This window comes from Eulemur rufifrons, chromosome 8, assembly GCF_041146395.1.
Source record: "Eulemur rufifrons isolate Redbay chromosome 8, OSU_ERuf_1, whole genome shotgun sequence".
Classification (NCBI taxonomy): domain Eukaryota; kingdom Metazoa; phylum Chordata; class Mammalia; order Primates; family Lemuridae; genus Eulemur; species Eulemur rufifrons.
The window spans coordinates 109,359,670-109,378,023 of NC_090990.1; the positions used below are offsets into that span (position 1 = coordinate 109,359,670).

Sequence of the window (18,354 nt, forward strand, 5' to 3'; positions counted from 1 at the left end):
CGGACGGAAAGAGAATGGTCAGGGTAATTACAGGGAGAGCATTTACAGGCAAGTAATCTGATCCCCATCTTTTAATTTTTTTCCCCCTCCAGAAAATACAGTGCAACTACTAGCACTTATATTCAATTATAAGCCTTTTGATTGGATGCTGCCTTGAATCCAGGTGGGGCTGAGAAAAGGTCTCTTCCTGTGGCCATGGGCATGCCGGCTCAGGGCAGGCTGCAGGGCTCTCTCATGGCTGTTCCTTCCAGATGCTTCTTCGTGCCTTCCTCCGGATGGAGTGAGGGGGATATAGGTGAGGAAGATGAGAGGGTGGGTGGGACGCTGGGGCATTATGCCTGGCTTTTCGGGAGGGGAGTGGAGGGTGATGGCTAGAAAGTGAGTGACAGGAGAGGAGGGGCAGAGAGAGAAGAGCAGGAGGTGTGGTCTTTTGGGCTGTCCTGCTGCAAGCATGTCATGGGATTAAAGAGCCACATACATCCTGGAAGTGAGAGGTCTTTCCTGTGGTTTAAACGGTCACAGAAGAGAGAACCTGGGGGCTTGTATAAATTTAGATGAGGAAAGAACAAAAGGTGTAGGAGGCATGGGAAAAGAGAAGGGCTTGCTGGTTATAGCAAAACAATATATAAATAAATAAATGACCTAAATATCCGTTAATAGGGGAATAAGTAAAATATGGGATAATCCTATGCTGTAATACTATACAGATGCATAAAAGGTAAGAACTAGAACTATATTCAATCTTAAAAACATTGAGAAGGAAACCAAGGAGCATAAGTCAATATAAAGGATAATAATGTTTATGTAAAAAATGCTGAACAATACTGTACATTTTCAGTGGTTACATGTATCTGTGTGTAAAAGTCTTTTTTAAAAAAAGTCTGGAGAGATACAACCCTAAATCATAATAGTACTGATTTCTGGGGAAATGAGGGGGAGACGGGATTAGTAGTAGTGGTAGTCGGAAGAGATTGCAGGCTGATAATATTCTTTTTTTTTTCCCCCCCATTATCCTGTGACTCAGGCAAGGGCTGATAATATTCTAATTTAAAAAAAATTTTAAGTGAATATTCATTTTTTTTTTTGAGATAGGGTCTCACTCTGTCACCTGAGCTAGAGTGCAGTGGTGTGATCATAGTTCACAGCAACCTCAAACTCCTGGGCTCAAGGAGTTTTAGCCTCCTGCTTTAGCCTCCTGAGTAGCGACTACAGATGCACGCTACCATGTCTTGCTAATTTTTCTATGTTTTTTAGAGACAGGATCTTGCTCTTGCTCAGACTGATCTTGAACTCCTGGCCTCAAGTCATCCTCCCACCTCGGCCTCCCAGAGTGCTAGGATTACAGGTGTGAGCCACTGCTACTGGCCATGAATATCCTAATCTAAGTAAATATTATAATGTTTAAAATATTTTTGAATTATAGTTTAGCAGTCCTCTAAGGAGGTTGCTTCAGCATTTAGTAATGAGCGGATTAGGCAACAGCTCGGAAGCAGGGACCCAGCCCAGGGGCTCAGTGGTTGAGTGTCTTGACCCAGGGCAATCAGGCAGTCTAGAGACCAGCCATGCAGATGGCAGAGTGATCGATGTCCATTTGGGATGAAGCTCATCATTGGACTTGCAGTCCTCTTGGATGGTCCTATAGCTGGTGGTCACACCTCCTTAGAAGTGGCATTGATAATTTGATATTTATTAATAATCGTCTTTAGACCAGCTCTATTTTAGGTACCACTGGGGATTCAGATAAAAGGAAGAATGAAAGAATGAATGAATGATATTTTGCCTGTGGACTTATAGCCAGGCTAGGCCCTCATCTCGTCTCACTTGGCTGTGAATTTGGCCTCTGCTTCCAGCCCTGCCCTCTGCTTCGCCCTCCACCTGCTGCCAGAGTGATGATTCCAAAACACAAATCTGACCCCTCTTCTCGCTTACCTCTGTGAGCCTCTTTCTCAGCTTCCCCTGTCCCAGAGGAGGCACTTGACTCTGTCAGTGTGCCTTTCAGTGCCCTTGTCCACCTGGCACCGATGTGCCCTCTAGTCGTGTGACAAAAGAGACCTCGCCAAACTTCCTGCTAATCCTGGAACATTCTGCAGTGTTTGTGTGTGGCATGTACTTCCCTGTGCATCCTTTGAGACCTGGTTCAGATGTCACTTCTTCTGTGAAGCCTTTTTGGACTACTTTCTCCTTCTGAGAGTGCTTAACCTTGTGCTTTGCACCTCACTGCCGTCATATCCTGTTGTATGATAATAACTAGTTGTGTGTATTTCTTTTGGGATTGTCAGCTTAGGATAAAACTGTATCTCATTCATCTCTCCCTGACAGTTTCTGTCCTGGTATCCATCATATAGTAGGTACCGAAAAAATGTTGATTGAAAGTGTGGCATGTATACCAGTTATCTTTGCTGTGTAATAGATTTCTCCAAAACTCAGTGGCTGAAAAACAACCATTTTGTGTTCACAGAATCAGGGGGTCAGGAATTTGGGGGGGCATGGCAGGCATGGCTGGGGCCCCAGCCAGGAAGATCCTAAGGCTGGGGCAGCTCACGGCGGAGGCCCATTCGCTCACCCGGCTGGCCGTGCTGTGGGAGCTGTGCTGGTGCTCTGGACTGGAGCACCTACGCATGGCCTCTCTGTGTGCCTTGGGCCCCCTCACAGCATGGCAGCCTCAGGACCGTTGGGCGTCTTACGTAGTGGCTTAGGGCACCTGCTGGCTAAATGGAAGCCACATCGCTTTTCATGACCCAGCCTTTGCACAGTTACAAAGAGAAGGGAATTAACCACCTCCCTCTCGATGGGAGTGTGGCATGGTCATGTTGCAGAAGAGTGTGTGGGACAGGAGATACTGTTACTGCTGTGTTTATAAAATACAACCTGCCGTGGTGTGTGGGAGAAATTAGATCCACAGCTAGAGCTAATATCCGTTACTACTACTGTTGCTACTACAGTTGGTGGCCAGACACTTATTGAGCACTTACTATATACCAGGAATTAAGTTTTCAGTGTAGCAACTCATTTACTCCTTTCATAACACTATGAAGATTATACCATTTTACAGATGAGGAAACAGGCGCAGAGAGGTTAAGTAACCAGCCCGGGGTCTCACAGCTACTGCCTGTGCTGTGGGAAGTCAGTGAAGGGGAAGACTCAGGAATTAGCTCCATTCTTTAGGCTTATTCCTAGATTGTGGCACTACATTTATCGTGTGGCAGTTCATGGCTGTTTCAAAGGACATTTTTGTTGAAAGTCAGCACCCAGATGAAGGTGCTTGTGCCCATGGTCTTGGGAAGTCGAGCCTCAAGCTGCCCTGGCCTTGTGGCTCTCTTTGTGCCATCTGTACCTTGGTTAGGCCATGCCTGGGTGGCGGTGACATTGACCTATCGGACCTTCTTCGTTAAGATGCTTTTCATTAGTGCAGATGCCTTTAGCCCGTCTTCATTTACTCCCCTACTCCCTCCTCAGCTTCTGCGTCCGTAAAGTGAAGTCACTGAGAGTATTTACCTCCTAGCTGCTATGAGGGTTAAAATGAGTTAATACACACACAAGTCTTAGAACAGTGCCAGATACCTGGCTGGGGCTCAGTAAGCGCAGGCTGTCATTATTGGTAGGGTCCAAGTTTTGGGTCTGCCAGTCACCTGATCTGGAAAGAGGTCAAAAAATTTTTCATACCTAGAAAAAGTATCTTTTAGCTCATGCCATTTCTTGTCCCCCCCACCGTGGCTAAAGGCTAACACATGGGACTCCCCAGATGTTGTCACTGATGGGCCGGTTGAACAGGCCTTCCTGACTGCTGTGTCTGAGGAGCCTTGATGTTTCACGAAGCTCTTAGTTGGCCTGGTCTCCCCCTGTTCAGCGTGCTGCAGCGGTTAGGTTCAGTGCCCATTTTTAACTTGAGGCCGGATGCATTCGCATCATATCTTTTAGCACCAAGTGGGCAAGAAGGTCCAGTCGGTGCTTTGTCACTCTTCGCTGCCATTCACAGAGCACATTCAGTGTGAGCCATAGGCTGAGGAAACTGTTAGTCACAGTCTGTGTCGTGGAGAAAGTTACTTAACCTTGAAGACCATTTCCTTGTCTGGTAAATGTAGCTGTAATGAAATCGACCCCATTCAGTTGCTGGGAGGATTAAATAAGATGATGCATGGAGAACAGTTAGGACTACCTGATGCACAAAAAGTGCAATCATTATGATCATTGATCTTCATTTTAGAAGCAACATATACTTCCTTGTCTAAAAAATGGGAACAGAGAGAAAAGGTGTTGAGAAAAATGGGAAAAGAGAGAACAGGAGATATAGTTACCCTGTAAAAGGAGAGGGGGAAGATCACCCGTATTCTCACCACTCAGTGATTCAGCCCAATATCATCAATGTTTTGTTTGGTCATTTTTCTATATACAGGAATATTTTTTAAAAACATAATTTACTATGTGTGCAGTTTTGTATTTTTAGCCCAAACTTAATGTTCTTTTTAATGCTCTTGTACTTACAAAGATTTTTCCTGTTTTTAGATTGATATCTCATATTGGGAGAAATGAGATGAAATTTTAAAATATTCATTTGGTGTCTGTCACAGCATTATTTGATCTCTAGGGTTTCTCTGTGAGATTGTTACATGGTACATTACATTATTCTCATTTTATAGATAAAGAAATATGCTAGTATGGCCAAGTCTCATGCAGAATTTGGAGCAGCAGGGTGCTGAATGAGCTTTGATGATTGCAGAGGCTACAACTGGAAGAGTAGATGTAAAACGGTGAGGTAGATCCTTCTGACACTTTGACATGCTCAGTCACGCACCTTGAACATATAAATTGGATCCTGTGCCTAGAGATGTAAGTCCCTGAGCCAAGGCACATTCAAAAATGCATGAGAAACTGGCTTTCCCAGGCACAGGGACCCATCCCTGCTCACTAACTCCTGAATCATGCTGCCCCCAGCCAGCTTCATCTAGGCTTGAGCACAAAGAAGTGGGAACATCCTGGGACAGGCGATATCTTGAAAAACTAGTTAAGTGGTACTATGTGTTTGTGTGTCTGGGGATTGTCAAAACTCAATCTAAACGGACATGGCCTTGCCCACTGACCATTTATTGCCTGAACAATAATGTTTCTTCGTCTTTTTTGGGTCTTGAATCTCTTTGAGAATCTTTTGAAATATATGGACCCTTTTCTCAAGAACACACACGTGCACGTAACACAATTTTGCATTCAATCTTATGAACTGCAGATGTCTGTATTAGTTACATACTAGTGCAAAACAAATTATCCCAAAACTTAAGTCTTAAAACAACAATAAACCTACAGTTTCTGTGGTTTAGGGGGGATTCAGTAGCATCTTAACTGGATGGTTCTGGCTCAGGATCTCCCAGGAGGCTGCAGTCAGGATGTTATCTGGGCTGTTGTTATCTGAAAGCTTGACTGGGGCTGGAGGATCCACTTCCAAGGTGACTCAGTCACATGCTGGCAGGTTAGCGCTGGCTATTGGCAGGAGGCCTTATGTAGACCGCCCCCCCCCACCCCAAGATCTGCTTTAATGTGCTCACAGCATGGTGTTTATTTTTTATGACCTAGCCTTGGAAGTCACACTCCGTCACTCTGTGCACCAGCGCGGAAGCTCTCCTCACTTGCCATTTAGGGTTTCACTGCATGGATATGATTGACTAAATCACTGGCCATTGGTGATCGGGTCAATTGCCAGCCCCCCTTTTGTCCCCAGGGGTCTGGGGGTGGGGCCGAAAGTTCCAACCCTTTAAGCGTGGACAGTCCCTTCCTTGAAACTATCTAAGGGCCCTCCTTGAGTCACCTCATTAGCATGAACTCAGGTATGACCCAAAGGGGCTCCTTATGAATAATAAGAGACACTGCAGTCACTTAGGGAATTCAAAGGGGTTTAGCTCACTGCCAGGAACTGGGGTCAAAGACCAAATATATATATTTTTTTAGTATACTATAGTAGTGAATACAGAAGAAATTTTATATAGCAATCATGCATTGTTTTTATTTTTGGTTAAAATTATTTTCTAGTTATAAAACTAGAACGTACTTATTATAGGGGACTGGGGGAGGGAATAAAATATCAAGAAGAAAATAAAAATCACTTGCCATCCTATCACCTGGTATTTTTTCTCCTCTAGTCCTTTTTATACAGTTATATATAACACTTTGATCTTTCTTTTTATATTACGGAAGTAATATTTGCTTATTGCAAAGTAATCCAAAAAGTACAGAATGTTTAAAGAGTTATTTTTTTTTTTAAAGTGATCCTTGCCTGGGAGGAGTCTTCTATCGTAGGCTGAGAGGGAAGATGGAAGGGGCCGTGGGGTCACAGGATGCTTCGGTCAGGGTTGGGGACCTGGGTCTGTCTGAGGCAGCAGGTCTGACCAGCAGGGGCAGGGACAAGCAAAGGGAAAGGGGAGGGAGAGGTGTGGAAGGGGAATTAAACTGCCAAGAAGAAAATGTTAATTTTATTTCTGTGTTAAGATTCACTTCCTAAGAGCAGGGTTATTTTCAGGGATCAAAGGTCCTTTTGGAGGGCTGAGGAAAACTAAGGAGTTGTTTAATAAACAGGTACAGCTGATTGTATGTGGTTAAAGTACATTCCAGTAGTTATTATTTGTCAGGACTGTTTATAACCTGCTTCCGGCAGAGACAAGTTGTTTTGACCCTGCTGCCCTGGCTCATTCAGGCCACTTGACACTGTTTACCTTTGGGTCGGGAGGGATGTGTATGTAAGGTGTGTAAATAGACAGCCCTCTGGTTAAACTCATTGCATCACAAGGGCCAGTATCAGATGGGTCTCTGCTGCTTTCTTTTTGCACAGGGGAAGACTAGACGAGAATGAGACTTTCTTGAACCAAAGCTTTGTCGAGTCTCTGTAGAAGGGAGGAGCTTAAAGCCATTGAGGGCCTTAAGTTAGGATACATTTCTTTCATTTGAGTACCTGGCTGGCACCATGTAGGTAGAGGAGCTTTAAAGTAGCAGTTCTTGCTCTTGTGTAATTAATTAGAATCACCTGGGGAGCTTTTAAAACTCATTATGCCCCAGCTGCACCCCAGGCCAATTATGTCAGGTGGGGTCCAGACACTTATGTTTGAAAGCTCCCCAGATGATTCCAGCATAGGTCCAGGGTTGAGAAGTCCTTAAAGGAAGATGCTGGTGCACCCTGACCTGCCTCCAGCCTTCTTTGCAGCAGGTGGGGAGTGGTGATCCCTGTTCTGTCATAGAACACTGCAATGCAAAGGAGACTTAAATGTTATGAATGTAGTTAAATTGTTCTCAAAGTGTTCTGCGTTTCAGGAGTACTGCAAACATTTGATTCAGTTGTCACAGTGTGTGTGTGTAAGTCACGCATTACTCTAATGAGATAATGAGATAATGATAGGGATACCCTCAGAGAAATGCATCGTTGGATTTCATTGTGTGAAAATCATAAAGTGTACTTACACAAACCTAGATGGTATATATATTTTTATTTATATATGTATATTTTTCATATGGAAAACCAAACGCCCCAGCACCATTACTTAATATCAGTCATTTCCACTACTTGATCTGCAATGCCAATATCAAGTGCTATATATCAGATTTCTGTTTATGCTCCATTATGATCTTACGGGACCACCATTGTACGTGCAGTCCATCATTGACCAAAACATCATTATGGGTGCATGGCTGTATATATTTTTTAAATTGTCATAAAAAGAGTACATATGGGCAAAATGTTATACACCAAATTTTAACATACTGAAAATTACTAATGAGTTGTCTTCTCACTGACTTTAAATATAGCAATGAATGCCATTAGCCAGAATGTATCAAATAAATTCACACACCACTTTGTTTTGTTGATTTATCCACTCCTCTTGCCCGTTTCATTTTTCCTGCTTTTGCCAAAGCCAAGAGGGGTTCTGTGTAAGATTTTGTTTGGGAGGAAAGGTTCTGCACAAACAAAAGTTTGTAAGCCGTAGGCCTTTCCTTATTTTGAAGTCTGTCATCCTGTAGATTAGATCAGCTTGCTTTGAGACTGGGCTGAGAGCTGCAGCCCATTAGTATTTGAGCTGCCCCAGCTGTTCACCAGCTGGGTCCACTTCAGATTGGGGTAGCTGTGCTTCCCACTTGGAGTGGGGGAGGGAATTTTTCCTGGGACTGGGCTGCAGCTGTGGGTGGAGGTGGGCAGCGCAGAGATGGTGTCATTGTCAAGTGGCCATTGAAACGTCCTTGAGTGATCATTGGCCAAATCCTATCCCCTGTGCATCCAGAGCCACAGAATGTTCCATCTGGAAGGGATCTTAGCCAGCAGCACTTTATTGAGGACTGATTGTGGGCTATGACCTGTGCTAGGGGCTTTATATACATTGTCTTATTAAATCTTTTCAATAACTCTATGAGGCATGCATTATTATCCCCATCTTACAGATGAGAAAACTGAGACTTGGAGAGGGTAAATAACTTCTCCAAGGTCACAACTAATAAGTGACAAAGCCAGCATTGGGACACATGCTACTCCTCCCCTACGCCTTCTTAGAAATCATTTTATGGATGAGAATATCAACGTCTGGCGAGGAAAAGCAGTTTGTCCACAGAGACCAAGCCAGTTCTGACTGGTGGCAAAGCTGCGACTAGAACTCACTTGCTCTTTCTGCCACACTGCAGTGCCTGGCTGCTGCCAAAGGAGAAGGTGAAGGCGTGCCCCTCCCACCTTCTGAGTGGCTCATGCACCATCAGTGTTGTGTTGGCATGGAATGAGAAATTCAACTCACCATGCCATGTTAAGAGGAACATGGAGAAGGCAGGCAGAATGACCTGGGAAAACCATATCTCAACAAGGAGGCAGGGGGACAGTAGGCGAATTGAGTGGTGAGCTCTGGGGCAGCCTGATTGTCCTTGTTACAGGTTTTGCCTTACACTGTAGGCTCCCCCCTTTGCCAGTTTGTGGGACTCTGGGCAGCAGGGTCTGCTTCAGCCCTTCACATTCATACTGTGTGTGCTCAGTTTAAAATGGCGGCAGCCTGCAGAAGCTCAGCTCTACCTCCATTTATGGAGGGAAGAGAAACTAGGGAAAGCTCCTTGGGCTGGTGTTGGGGAGTAGCTACATCTGAAAATGAAGGAAGGGTGCAGCACCAAAATCCATGCTCCCCAGACTGTCACCTCCTGCACTCTAATCAAGGAAGATTTCATTTCAGCCAAATTGCAAGGCCATTGCTTTTATTTTTTTTCATCTGAATTTGTGCCAAGGATTCAACTTTTCCTGCTCATTTTATTAAAAACTTTATGAACAGCATTAATAAATAGATATAAAAGTGCTGCATAAATGACAAATAGAAGGACTAAATTAAATTCCCAAGGGTCAGCCGTTGAATAAGTAACAAAACCATGTCCTTGCACGATCAAATTCCCATACATGCAAATTAAGGACAGTGCTTTACCACAGAGTGTTTTAATTAATATTTATAAATCACAGAGCGCCTCTGAAAGGGCCAGTAAGCTATTTATATTATTATCATGTCACACAAATAACAAACCCTTTGGAGATTGCTGCCTATTTTGCATTTTGGTCTGAGAAGGAAGTGAACATGTTACATGTCTCTCTCTCCCTCATAGGTGTGGTGTCAGCACAGCGGCAAGTAACCGTTCAGGAAGGACCCTTGTACCGCACAGAGGGCTCCCACATCACCATCTGGTGCAACGTGAGTGGCTACCAGGGCCCTTCTGAGCAGAATTTCCAGTGGTCCATTTACCTCCCCTCCGCCCCAGAGCGAGAAGTGCAGATTGTGAGCACTGTAGACTCCTCCTTCCCCTACGCCATCTACACCCAGCGTGTCCGCGGTGGGAAGATCTACGTGGAAAGAGTCCAGGGGAACTCGGCCTTACTGCACATCACAGATCTGCAGGCCCGGGACGCTGGGGAGTATGAATGCCACACGCCCAACACCGACGATCGATACTTTGGGAGTTACAGTGCAAAGATGAACCTAGTGGGTAAGGAGATGCTGTTTTCACGTGGCCGGTGTCTGGCCTGGCTCTCTTCTTTTACAGTGCAACTTCTTTTTTATACTGTGCGTTTGACTTAAAAAAAAACAAAACAAAACAAAACTACCACCCCCCACCCCCAAATATTTTAGAGGTCAACAAATAGCATAAGTGAACAAAATTTCTGTATTTGCTTGTAAATAATAGAAGATTGAGGCTGAAACTTAAAAAAGATCTAATACAAATGTTAAGAATTTCAGAAGCTAGAATTCACCTCAGGTTAATAAAAGGGGACGTAAAAATACAAGGCAGGGACTTTTGTGGGTGATGATGAGGAAGATGAGGCCTGTGACATCAGCTGGAAGAGAGGCGGAACCTCTAGCAAAGGACAGGCCCTGAGACGCAGGGGGCGCCGCCGAGTCAGGAAGCGAATGTGGCTGCAGGTCCTTTGGCTCCATGAACTAGGAATTGTGAACTAGCTGCACCCTTTGATGCCCTTGAGTGACGGAGGAAGCAGGAGGAGGAGGGAGTGGGGAGCTTTCTCAGTGGACAGCACTGGCTACACTGCTTGCCATTGTCAAAGGGTTAACCATATCAGCGCTGTTCTGTTTTTCTGCCCAAGTCTTAATTTCCAGTTTTTATTATTACAGTTAAGCAGGCAGGGGATGTTGATGTTCTTTTATTAACACAAATAATGTCATCTATTGACATTTCCTTTCTTCAACAAATCTGTATGCCAACAAAAGACCTTCAAGACCCAGTTCTGGGATGAGTCCAGAGAGAAAACACACACTAGCGGTGACTGGGGCGCCCTCATCAGACAGAGGTGGCAGTTGTTTAATCTGCAGGAAGGTGTGAGGATCAGGGTGCAGCTCTGACCAGGGCGCCACCGGGGAGATCCCTTCACGTGCGTGGATCATCCCAGGCTGTGGCTTCCTTCCAGTGGGACCACTTGGACTGAGGAGTTACATGAAAACTAAACTTCTTAAAAACAGGGGACAATGATGATTTTCTCTACCAAAATGGTTTTTTTTTTTTGTTTGTTTTTTAAATACTCTTCGGAGAGCAATGCATTTCTGAAGTAAGTTCAGGAATGAGGGTGTAGGATGAGGAGAAGAAAGAAAATGAGGAAGTTATATAGAAATGTAAAACTAAAAGTTCCAGGAGCCATTTCCATTTGAAGATTAGTTGGAGGTGGAGTTAAAGTATCTCAAAGCTGTGCTAAAATCAACAAAAAATCTTATTTGACCTGAAGGAAAATATTCTTATATAGTATTTTCAGGGAGTTTATTTATTACGTAAATTGAAATACAACCTATGTTTTATCTGAGTGTTATTAAAATACCAAACAGGTAAGTGTAAGTGCCAAAAAAAAAAATGCGTTCCAAATCCAGACAGAAGACTCTGTTTACGGGCCGTTTGGGGTTGTCTGTGGCCTTGAATCGGTGGTTAGAGGCTGCCTTGGTTAGAGACACAGTAAAGCGAGACCCGCGTGGAGGGGGAACTTAGCCCCCCAGGAGTCTGAGACTCTGTGGCTTTGTGACTGCACTCTCGGGACATTTCTGTGTTGCAGTGATCCCAGACTCCCTGCAGACCACCGCCATGCCCCAGACTCTGCACAAAGTGGAGCAGGACCCACTGGAGCTCACTTGTGAGGTGGCCATGGAGACGTTCCAGCACAGCCACCTGTCTGTGGCCTGGCTGCGGCAGAAGGGTGGCGAGAAGCCCGTGGAGGTCATCTCCCTGAGCCGAGATTTCGTGCTTCACTCCAGCAGCGAGTACGCCCAGAGGCAGAGCCTGGGGGAGGTGCGGCTGGACAAGCTGGGGAGGACCACTTTCCGCCTCACCATCTTCCACCTGCAGCCTGCCGACCAGGGCGAGTTCTACTGTGAGGCTGCCGAGTGGATCCAGGACCCGGATGGGTCGTGGTATGCCATGACCCGGAAGCGATCCGAGGGAGCCGTGGTCAACGTTCAGCCCACTGGTCAGTCTCTCTGAGCCTCTTGTCTCCATTCTTTATCTGGGTGAAGGTTGTTGGACCCTGGGAGGGTGTGGGGACTCCTTTGGGGACCTCTAACGGTACAATAGGTTTTCATATGAAGTTAAAGATGGTCCTGTCTGTGGCCAGAGGGAGCTGAGGGTTATGTAGGACATAGGTCTCCTAAGACTTGATCTTTTGGGGGTCACAGGTGCTATGCAGACTGGATTTTGCTCATAGACATGTTTTCTTTGACTACATGGTGTTTTACATTTTTTGAATCAGAAACTCATTTGAAAAATTGGGCGATTTCACATGTATATGTGTCTCAGGACTCTGGGCTTCTGCTCCTGTTGGCCGCAGTTGCCACCCCTTTCATGACGGTCCTTCGTCAGGTGCCAGTCTGGGTTCATTTGTAGATGACAGTTAGGATAATGAGCCTTCTATGCGGGGTATAAAATTTTGAACTAGAGAAATGTTGGCTTAAATTATTGTTTTATATTGATAATGTTCATTGGCAGTATTTTGTAGTTTCCACAATGCTTCATCATGTATCACTTCACAGTCCCTCAGAGACTGGGTGAGGTGAGGAGCTGTGTGACAGTCCCATTTAACAGGTGAGATGCTGAGTGCAGATTACTTCGTGGTGGGGGCCCAGGAAGAGTCACGGGGCCTGCTGATGAGGACAGTTTAGGGAGGACCTCGTGCTGCCGTAGATGTTTTCTCAAGCGAAGACCTGGAAAGGGTCCCTGAGCAGGCTGAGTGCTGTGTTTCGAGCCGGGGCACTGTGAGCCGAATCCTCCGTGGCTCCTCCTGGTGTCTCCCGCGGCCCCGGACTCTACACTCCTGCTCCTGAGCTTGCCACACTCCGGGCCAGAGCTGACAACCAGCTGGCCTGGGGGGCGGGTTCTCGTGGGAGGGTGGTCATCGCGCTGTCCCCCAGGTGTGGAGAGTGGCCCGAGAGCCTTTCTCATGCCATTGCCCAGCACTGGGTAGGGCTGCAGTGGTCCTGGTGAGTGAGAGCAGGTGTGGCTCGTGGTAGGTGAGCTGCAGCAGCCCCTGTTCAGGACCTGTCCTCTGGGCTCCCTGTCGCATCTGTTCCCGTCAGCTGTCTTGGTCCTTGCTTAGTCCCTCTGCCATCATAGAGCACGTCACACTCACCTAGCAGCACACATTGTGGAACCTCATCCCAGAAATCCTGAATCGGAGGTGCTGGAGTGGGACTGGGAAGCGGGGTTTCCGGCAGGCTTCCCAGGGGATTCTCCTGCTGTCTGCGTTTGTCAAGCCCAGCTTCTGGGGCAGACTTGATTCTCTGGACATCGAAGGGCTGTCAGGGCCTTTACCAGAGGCTTGGGTTCCTGGATGGGGAGCACTTTGTCTGCTCTGTGGGACATTTAGCAGCTTCTGGATCTTCCAATATGAAGAAATCTATCGAAGGGGCTTTATTTCATATTTATTCTTTCCCTTCCTGGATGGTTTTAAGACCAGCTTCAAAAGTCTGAACCAAATTTTGGCTCTTAATGCTTTTAAATTAGGTTACATCAGTTAATCTTCTTTATTTTAATCTTACCAATTTGGAACTAGGACTTTTTGAATCTGCCCTGCAAACGTGTCCAGATTAAGCCAGCAGAGGGAAAACGAAGTGACAGGAGAAGTTGATGACTTGGCTCCGTGTTCCTGTGCTGTTCAGGCTAAGCAGTCGCATCTCCAGCTTCACCCTTCTCTTGGTGCATTTCAGTAAATGTTTAGTCAGTCTCCATAGCTTTAAAGGCGTGGTGATAGGTGTTAAGGGATTCAAAAATGCATAATACTTGGTATCTGCACTTAAGGTACTTGCACACCTGAGAACCAGTAGCCAAGTGGAGTGTGCTAAGTGCTATGATAGCATTTGAATAGAGTGCTCTGGGTACACAGGAAACATGAAGTGTTCTTGCAACTATTATATAAGCTTTCCCTGGATGGGATGGTTGATAAGACAAATCCAGGAAAACCAACAGGTTTGGCAACTTCGGCCGAGTCTTGAAGCTTTAGGAGTCAAGCAGGAGGAGAAGCATAAAGGTGCAAAATTGTCTGATATGTTTGGCAAGCAGAGAGAAGTCAAGTATGACTAGATGCTAAGTTCTGGATGTGAGTGGTGGGAAGAGGAAGGAAAAGTAGCCTGAAGCCCCAGATGCTGTGATGCAGAGCTTGGACTTGACTCTGTGGGCCAAGAGTTTTCAAGCTGTTCTTCTTAAAACCTTAGGAGGCCCTTGGAGGTGCCAAGGTGCACATGGGTATGTGTGTGTTCATGTGCATGCGTGCATGCCCAGGTGTGCAGGGAGAAGGTGTGTAAGGGCCTGGGGGTCCTCCCCCTACTCTCGCTTCAACCGAATGTTTTCTATATTGAGCAGCAAAAGATTTTGTGTGAATAAAGGAAATCCCCTTCCCCTGTATCCCTCCTAATAAAGTTTGAAAACCCCTGCTGCAGGCAGTTGGGGAAGAGGAGATAGAGATTTTGAAGCAGAGAGTAGCACAATCAAATCAGGGTTTTAGAAGGAAAAACCCATGGAGGCTGCCTGGAGGCTGATAGAACAGGTTGGGTCTGAAGTCAAGAGACCAGATAGACAAGAGCTAATAAGGCGCGGGCTAGGTCAGTGGGTGCTAGAGGCAGAACAATGAAGGGCACAGTGGAAGGAGGAATCCAACTGGCTGGGAGCCCAAGGCTAGGGCTCTGGTGGAGCCCTGAACTGTGGGAGTGAAGGAGGGGGAAGGAACGAGAATGAGGACATGCACAGTCCTGCTTGAAAGTCTCTGCTTTCCCATTAGTGACAGCACGGCTTGTCTTTTATTTTGCTTTTGTAAATTTTAGTCGAGGAGTCCATCCTGCCAGCAGACTCTTACAGAGATACTCAGTATGTGAAACACCCAGTGGGTCATTGGACGTAGGGAGCTAGAGCTCAGTTAGAGACTGAACTTGGGAGTGATGCGGGCCCAGGACAAGCCCACAGGGTGAACACAGGAAAGGGCCTGGGAGAACAGCAGCACTAAGAGGTGGTCACGGAAGCAGGTCCCAGGGAGAGGGAAAGGAGCGGAACAGAGTAGTCAGGTCAGCAAGAGGAGGAGCAGGAGGGAAAGTGTCGTGGGACCCAAGGGAGGAGAGTGGGTCCAGAGCCTTCAACCCACTTGAGAAAAGCCTTTGGTTGGGACAGGGGTGGAGGGTAGGGTGGGTCATTGGTGACATTTGCTAGGTGAGTGAAACATGGGAGAAGGGCCAGAAGCCAAATTTCAGTGAGTTGAGGAGGGAGGGGTATTGGAAAAAGCATAGATCAATTTCTAGAGGTGTAACTGGGGACAACCAAGGACAAACTGCTGTGTAGAGGGGGGTGGTGCACTGTAAATCTTGTGTCTTCAGCCTGGTGAAGGCATCAGTAAGCCATGGGGCAATTCCCATGAGATGAGAGGCGTCTTTGGCCGCCAAAAGAAGCAAGCCACAGTTGCAGCCAGCCTAACCTGGAGCAATGGAAAGGTCTGAGGTCTGGGGCACCCCTTGCATGGCTCCAGTGGCATTTATGTGGAAGGAGTGTCTTTTTTATCATTGACGTTGGGTTATAAATGACTACAGTTTGTTTGACCAGAGAGCCCATATCCAGCAGATAACATGGGCACAGTCCCACCTGGGTGTGTTCATCCAGGCAGATGGATGAAAACCTGCCTCTTCAATCCGTGTCTCTTGGGACTGGTCCCCTGGGGAGTGGAAGCTGCAGCAGCAGCTGACACATTGGAGGTGAGCCCTGGCATTGCTGAGTGTAGTTTGCGCTGTCTCAAAGTTAGGTAGTACAGGAAGGAGTTAGGCCACTGGAGAGAAAGGGTGTTGGGGGCAGGACCCTGGCCCTGGTGGGAGGGGAGGGGCTGGAGAGCCCAAGGAGCGGGTGGGTGTAAAGCAGAGCTGGGGCTGGAGAAGAGGATGCGGACGCAGCTTACTCATGAATCCTGTGTTTTCTCCGGGAGACGGGGTCCTCATCTGCTTCAAGAGTGCGTGGGATGGGGATGGGTGGGCAAGGGTCTTGAACACAGTGGTAAAGGCCGTTCTTGGAGGGCAGTTGAGGTTGGAGCTGATGAATCTGCAGGGAATCCAAGCCTCCCTGTCACGGGATTTCCCCCCTAGATCTTCTCCTTAGAGGACCAGAGCTGGAACTGGAAGGAGGTCTCTGGGCAGTGGGTACAGCTCTGGTCTCTAACCCTTAGCTCCGTTTCTTACCCCCTGAATCTCATGAGATCGACAGTCACTGTGTACCATTACACGGCGTGCGGTGACGCTGGTAGTGGTGATGAGCCTCCTTTGCTCACCTCCTCTTGCCTGGTTGAACACCCAGCTCTTTAAAGGGTACATTGGCCATTTCAGAGGTTGTCTGGCTTTCAGCTGAAGTAGGTGTTTTCCCTCTCCATCTGCGTAAAGATTTGATCTAACAGGTGGTAGACTAGTGAAAAGACAGTTTTCATTTTTCCTATGTAATTCTGTTAGGGTTTGTCTTACCTGTGTCTTATTTCTAGTATTACATGGGGGTGGAGAGATTATTTCGATATACTCATCTTTGAGTATTTATTAGGATTGGGGTCAGCACCTAGGCCACTTTCTAATTTTGTCTCACAGACCTCAGTGGGTGAGTCTTACAATATCTGCTGAAAATATTTGTAATCGTATTGCTTAAATGGAGTTCTGGGTGCATATATCAAAGCTAGACCTTTGTGATCTGCCGTTTAGGTGGTATCAGGAGTTCCTTACTGACCCCTGGAGGTCTAATCTAGGGCATCATAAGGTTTGAACTGAGCCCCATTGGTCTCAACTGGGATGACAAGCTCCTTAGTCTACCTGGGATGAGCTACCTTTGCATTCTCTCTCTGACATTCAGTGATTTCTCTGGGCCCCAGATCACCTGGGTCTGAGTTGGATTTTCCTTCCAAGGTAAGTGCGGTGGTGCCTCCCTGTAGTTAGCACTGCAAAGTGGGAATTTGCTGATGCAGTTTTGTTAGCCGGGGTCTCATACATCCGGAATGCATCCTTTTGCTATTTGTTTTCTCAGACAAAGATTTCACCGTTCGGCTGGAGACGGAGAAGCGGCTGCACACGGTGGGTGAGCCGGTGGAGTTCAGATGCATCCTGGAGGCTCAGAACATTCCCGACCGTTACTTTGCCGTCTCCTGGGCCTTCAACAGCTCGCTCATCGCCAGCATGGGGCCTAATGCTGTGCCCGTCCTCAACAGCGAATTCGCCCACCGGGAAGCCAGGGGACAGCTCAAGGTGGCTAAAGAGAGCGACAGTGTCTTTGTGCTGAAGATCTACCACCTCCGCCAGGAAGATAGCGGGAAATACAACTGTCGGGTGACGGAGCGAGAGAAAACAGTGACCGGGGAATTCATCGACAAGGAGAGCAAGCGTCCCAAGAACATCCCCATCATAGTCCTCCCCCTCAGTAAGTAGAGACATGTGCTACTTCCTCCTCCTCCCTCAGTTCAGCATCACTTAGGAAAAGTAGGGGAGAGAGAGCAGCCACGGTGGGGGTGAGGGGAGGGCGGTGGAACCGAGGGTTAAAGCGGAGCTGGGAGAGAACCTGTGGAAACTCTCTTCCCTCTGCAGCTTGCCTGCCCACACACAGCAGCAGCCCCCCGGGGAGCAGAGCACCAGGACCAGGGGTGTGTTGCGGGTGGAGCTGGGCGCCAGCAGATCCTAGCGCTAGCAGCCCCATGCAGACGCCAACAATGCCAGCTCAGCTTGGAGGGAAACCAGAAATCCTGGAAAGCTGTTTGCTCCTGTGTGGGAATTAAGTCCCAGAAGAAGTGGGTAGATGCCTGTCTTCAAACCTCACTTAAGGAGAGTTGGTCTTTTATGGGAGGATTTTAAATCATAAGGTACATCGTTAAGAAGGATTTGCTGTCTGGGTTTTTTAGGTAGAAAGGTTGGCATTTCCCTAATTGTCTCTTCCCTACTGAAATTGTATTTTTAAAAAGTCAGTAGATGGGCTCACTCACATCTTCCTGGAGCACAGCCTTTTTAAGCTTAGCTGATTTCCGAGGCTGCTTCGGTGGGCTCCCTGCCTCCATGTAAGCTGGCGATGTCTGGGTGGGTAGCGGCCAGCGCTGGGGGATTCTAGAGACTGCTAGTGTTTGCTCATGTTGTGTTTAAACATCCATAGTGTCAGGATGTTCTTCTTACTCTCATTTCTCTCATAATTCTGTTTTTAGTAAAATGAGAATAAAAACTTACAATGCTCTGATTTTTTTAAACAAGATGGTAAAGTTTGAAAACTAACCTTTAACATTTTCTCAGCTGCTCAAACTATTCTTTCTCTTAGCCTTGTAATGATTTCCTTTACATTTTTATTTATACTTTTACACATTTAAAATATTTTTCTTCGAGTGTGAAGTAAAAAATAGAC

The 18,354-nt window shown here is 46.7% G+C and overlaps 1 protein-coding gene across 2 annotated transcripts in view; it reads left to right on the plus strand.

The window, feature by feature from the left end:
- The window catches only part of IGSF3 (immunoglobulin superfamily member 3), an 87,496-nt gene that overhangs the window by 37,530 nt on the left and 31,612 nt on the right, over positions 1-18,354 (plus strand). For both annotated transcript variants that reach the window (XM_069478919.1, XM_069478920.1), the window contains exons 3-5: positions 9,595-9,972; positions 11,537-11,947; positions 17,002-17,391. In XM_069478919.1, coding sequence (XP_069335020.1) covers positions 9,595-9,972; positions 11,537-11,947; positions 17,002-17,391 — 1,179 coding nt within the window. The remainder of the gene's footprint in view (positions 1-9,594; positions 9,973-11,536; positions 11,948-17,001; positions 17,392-18,354) is intronic.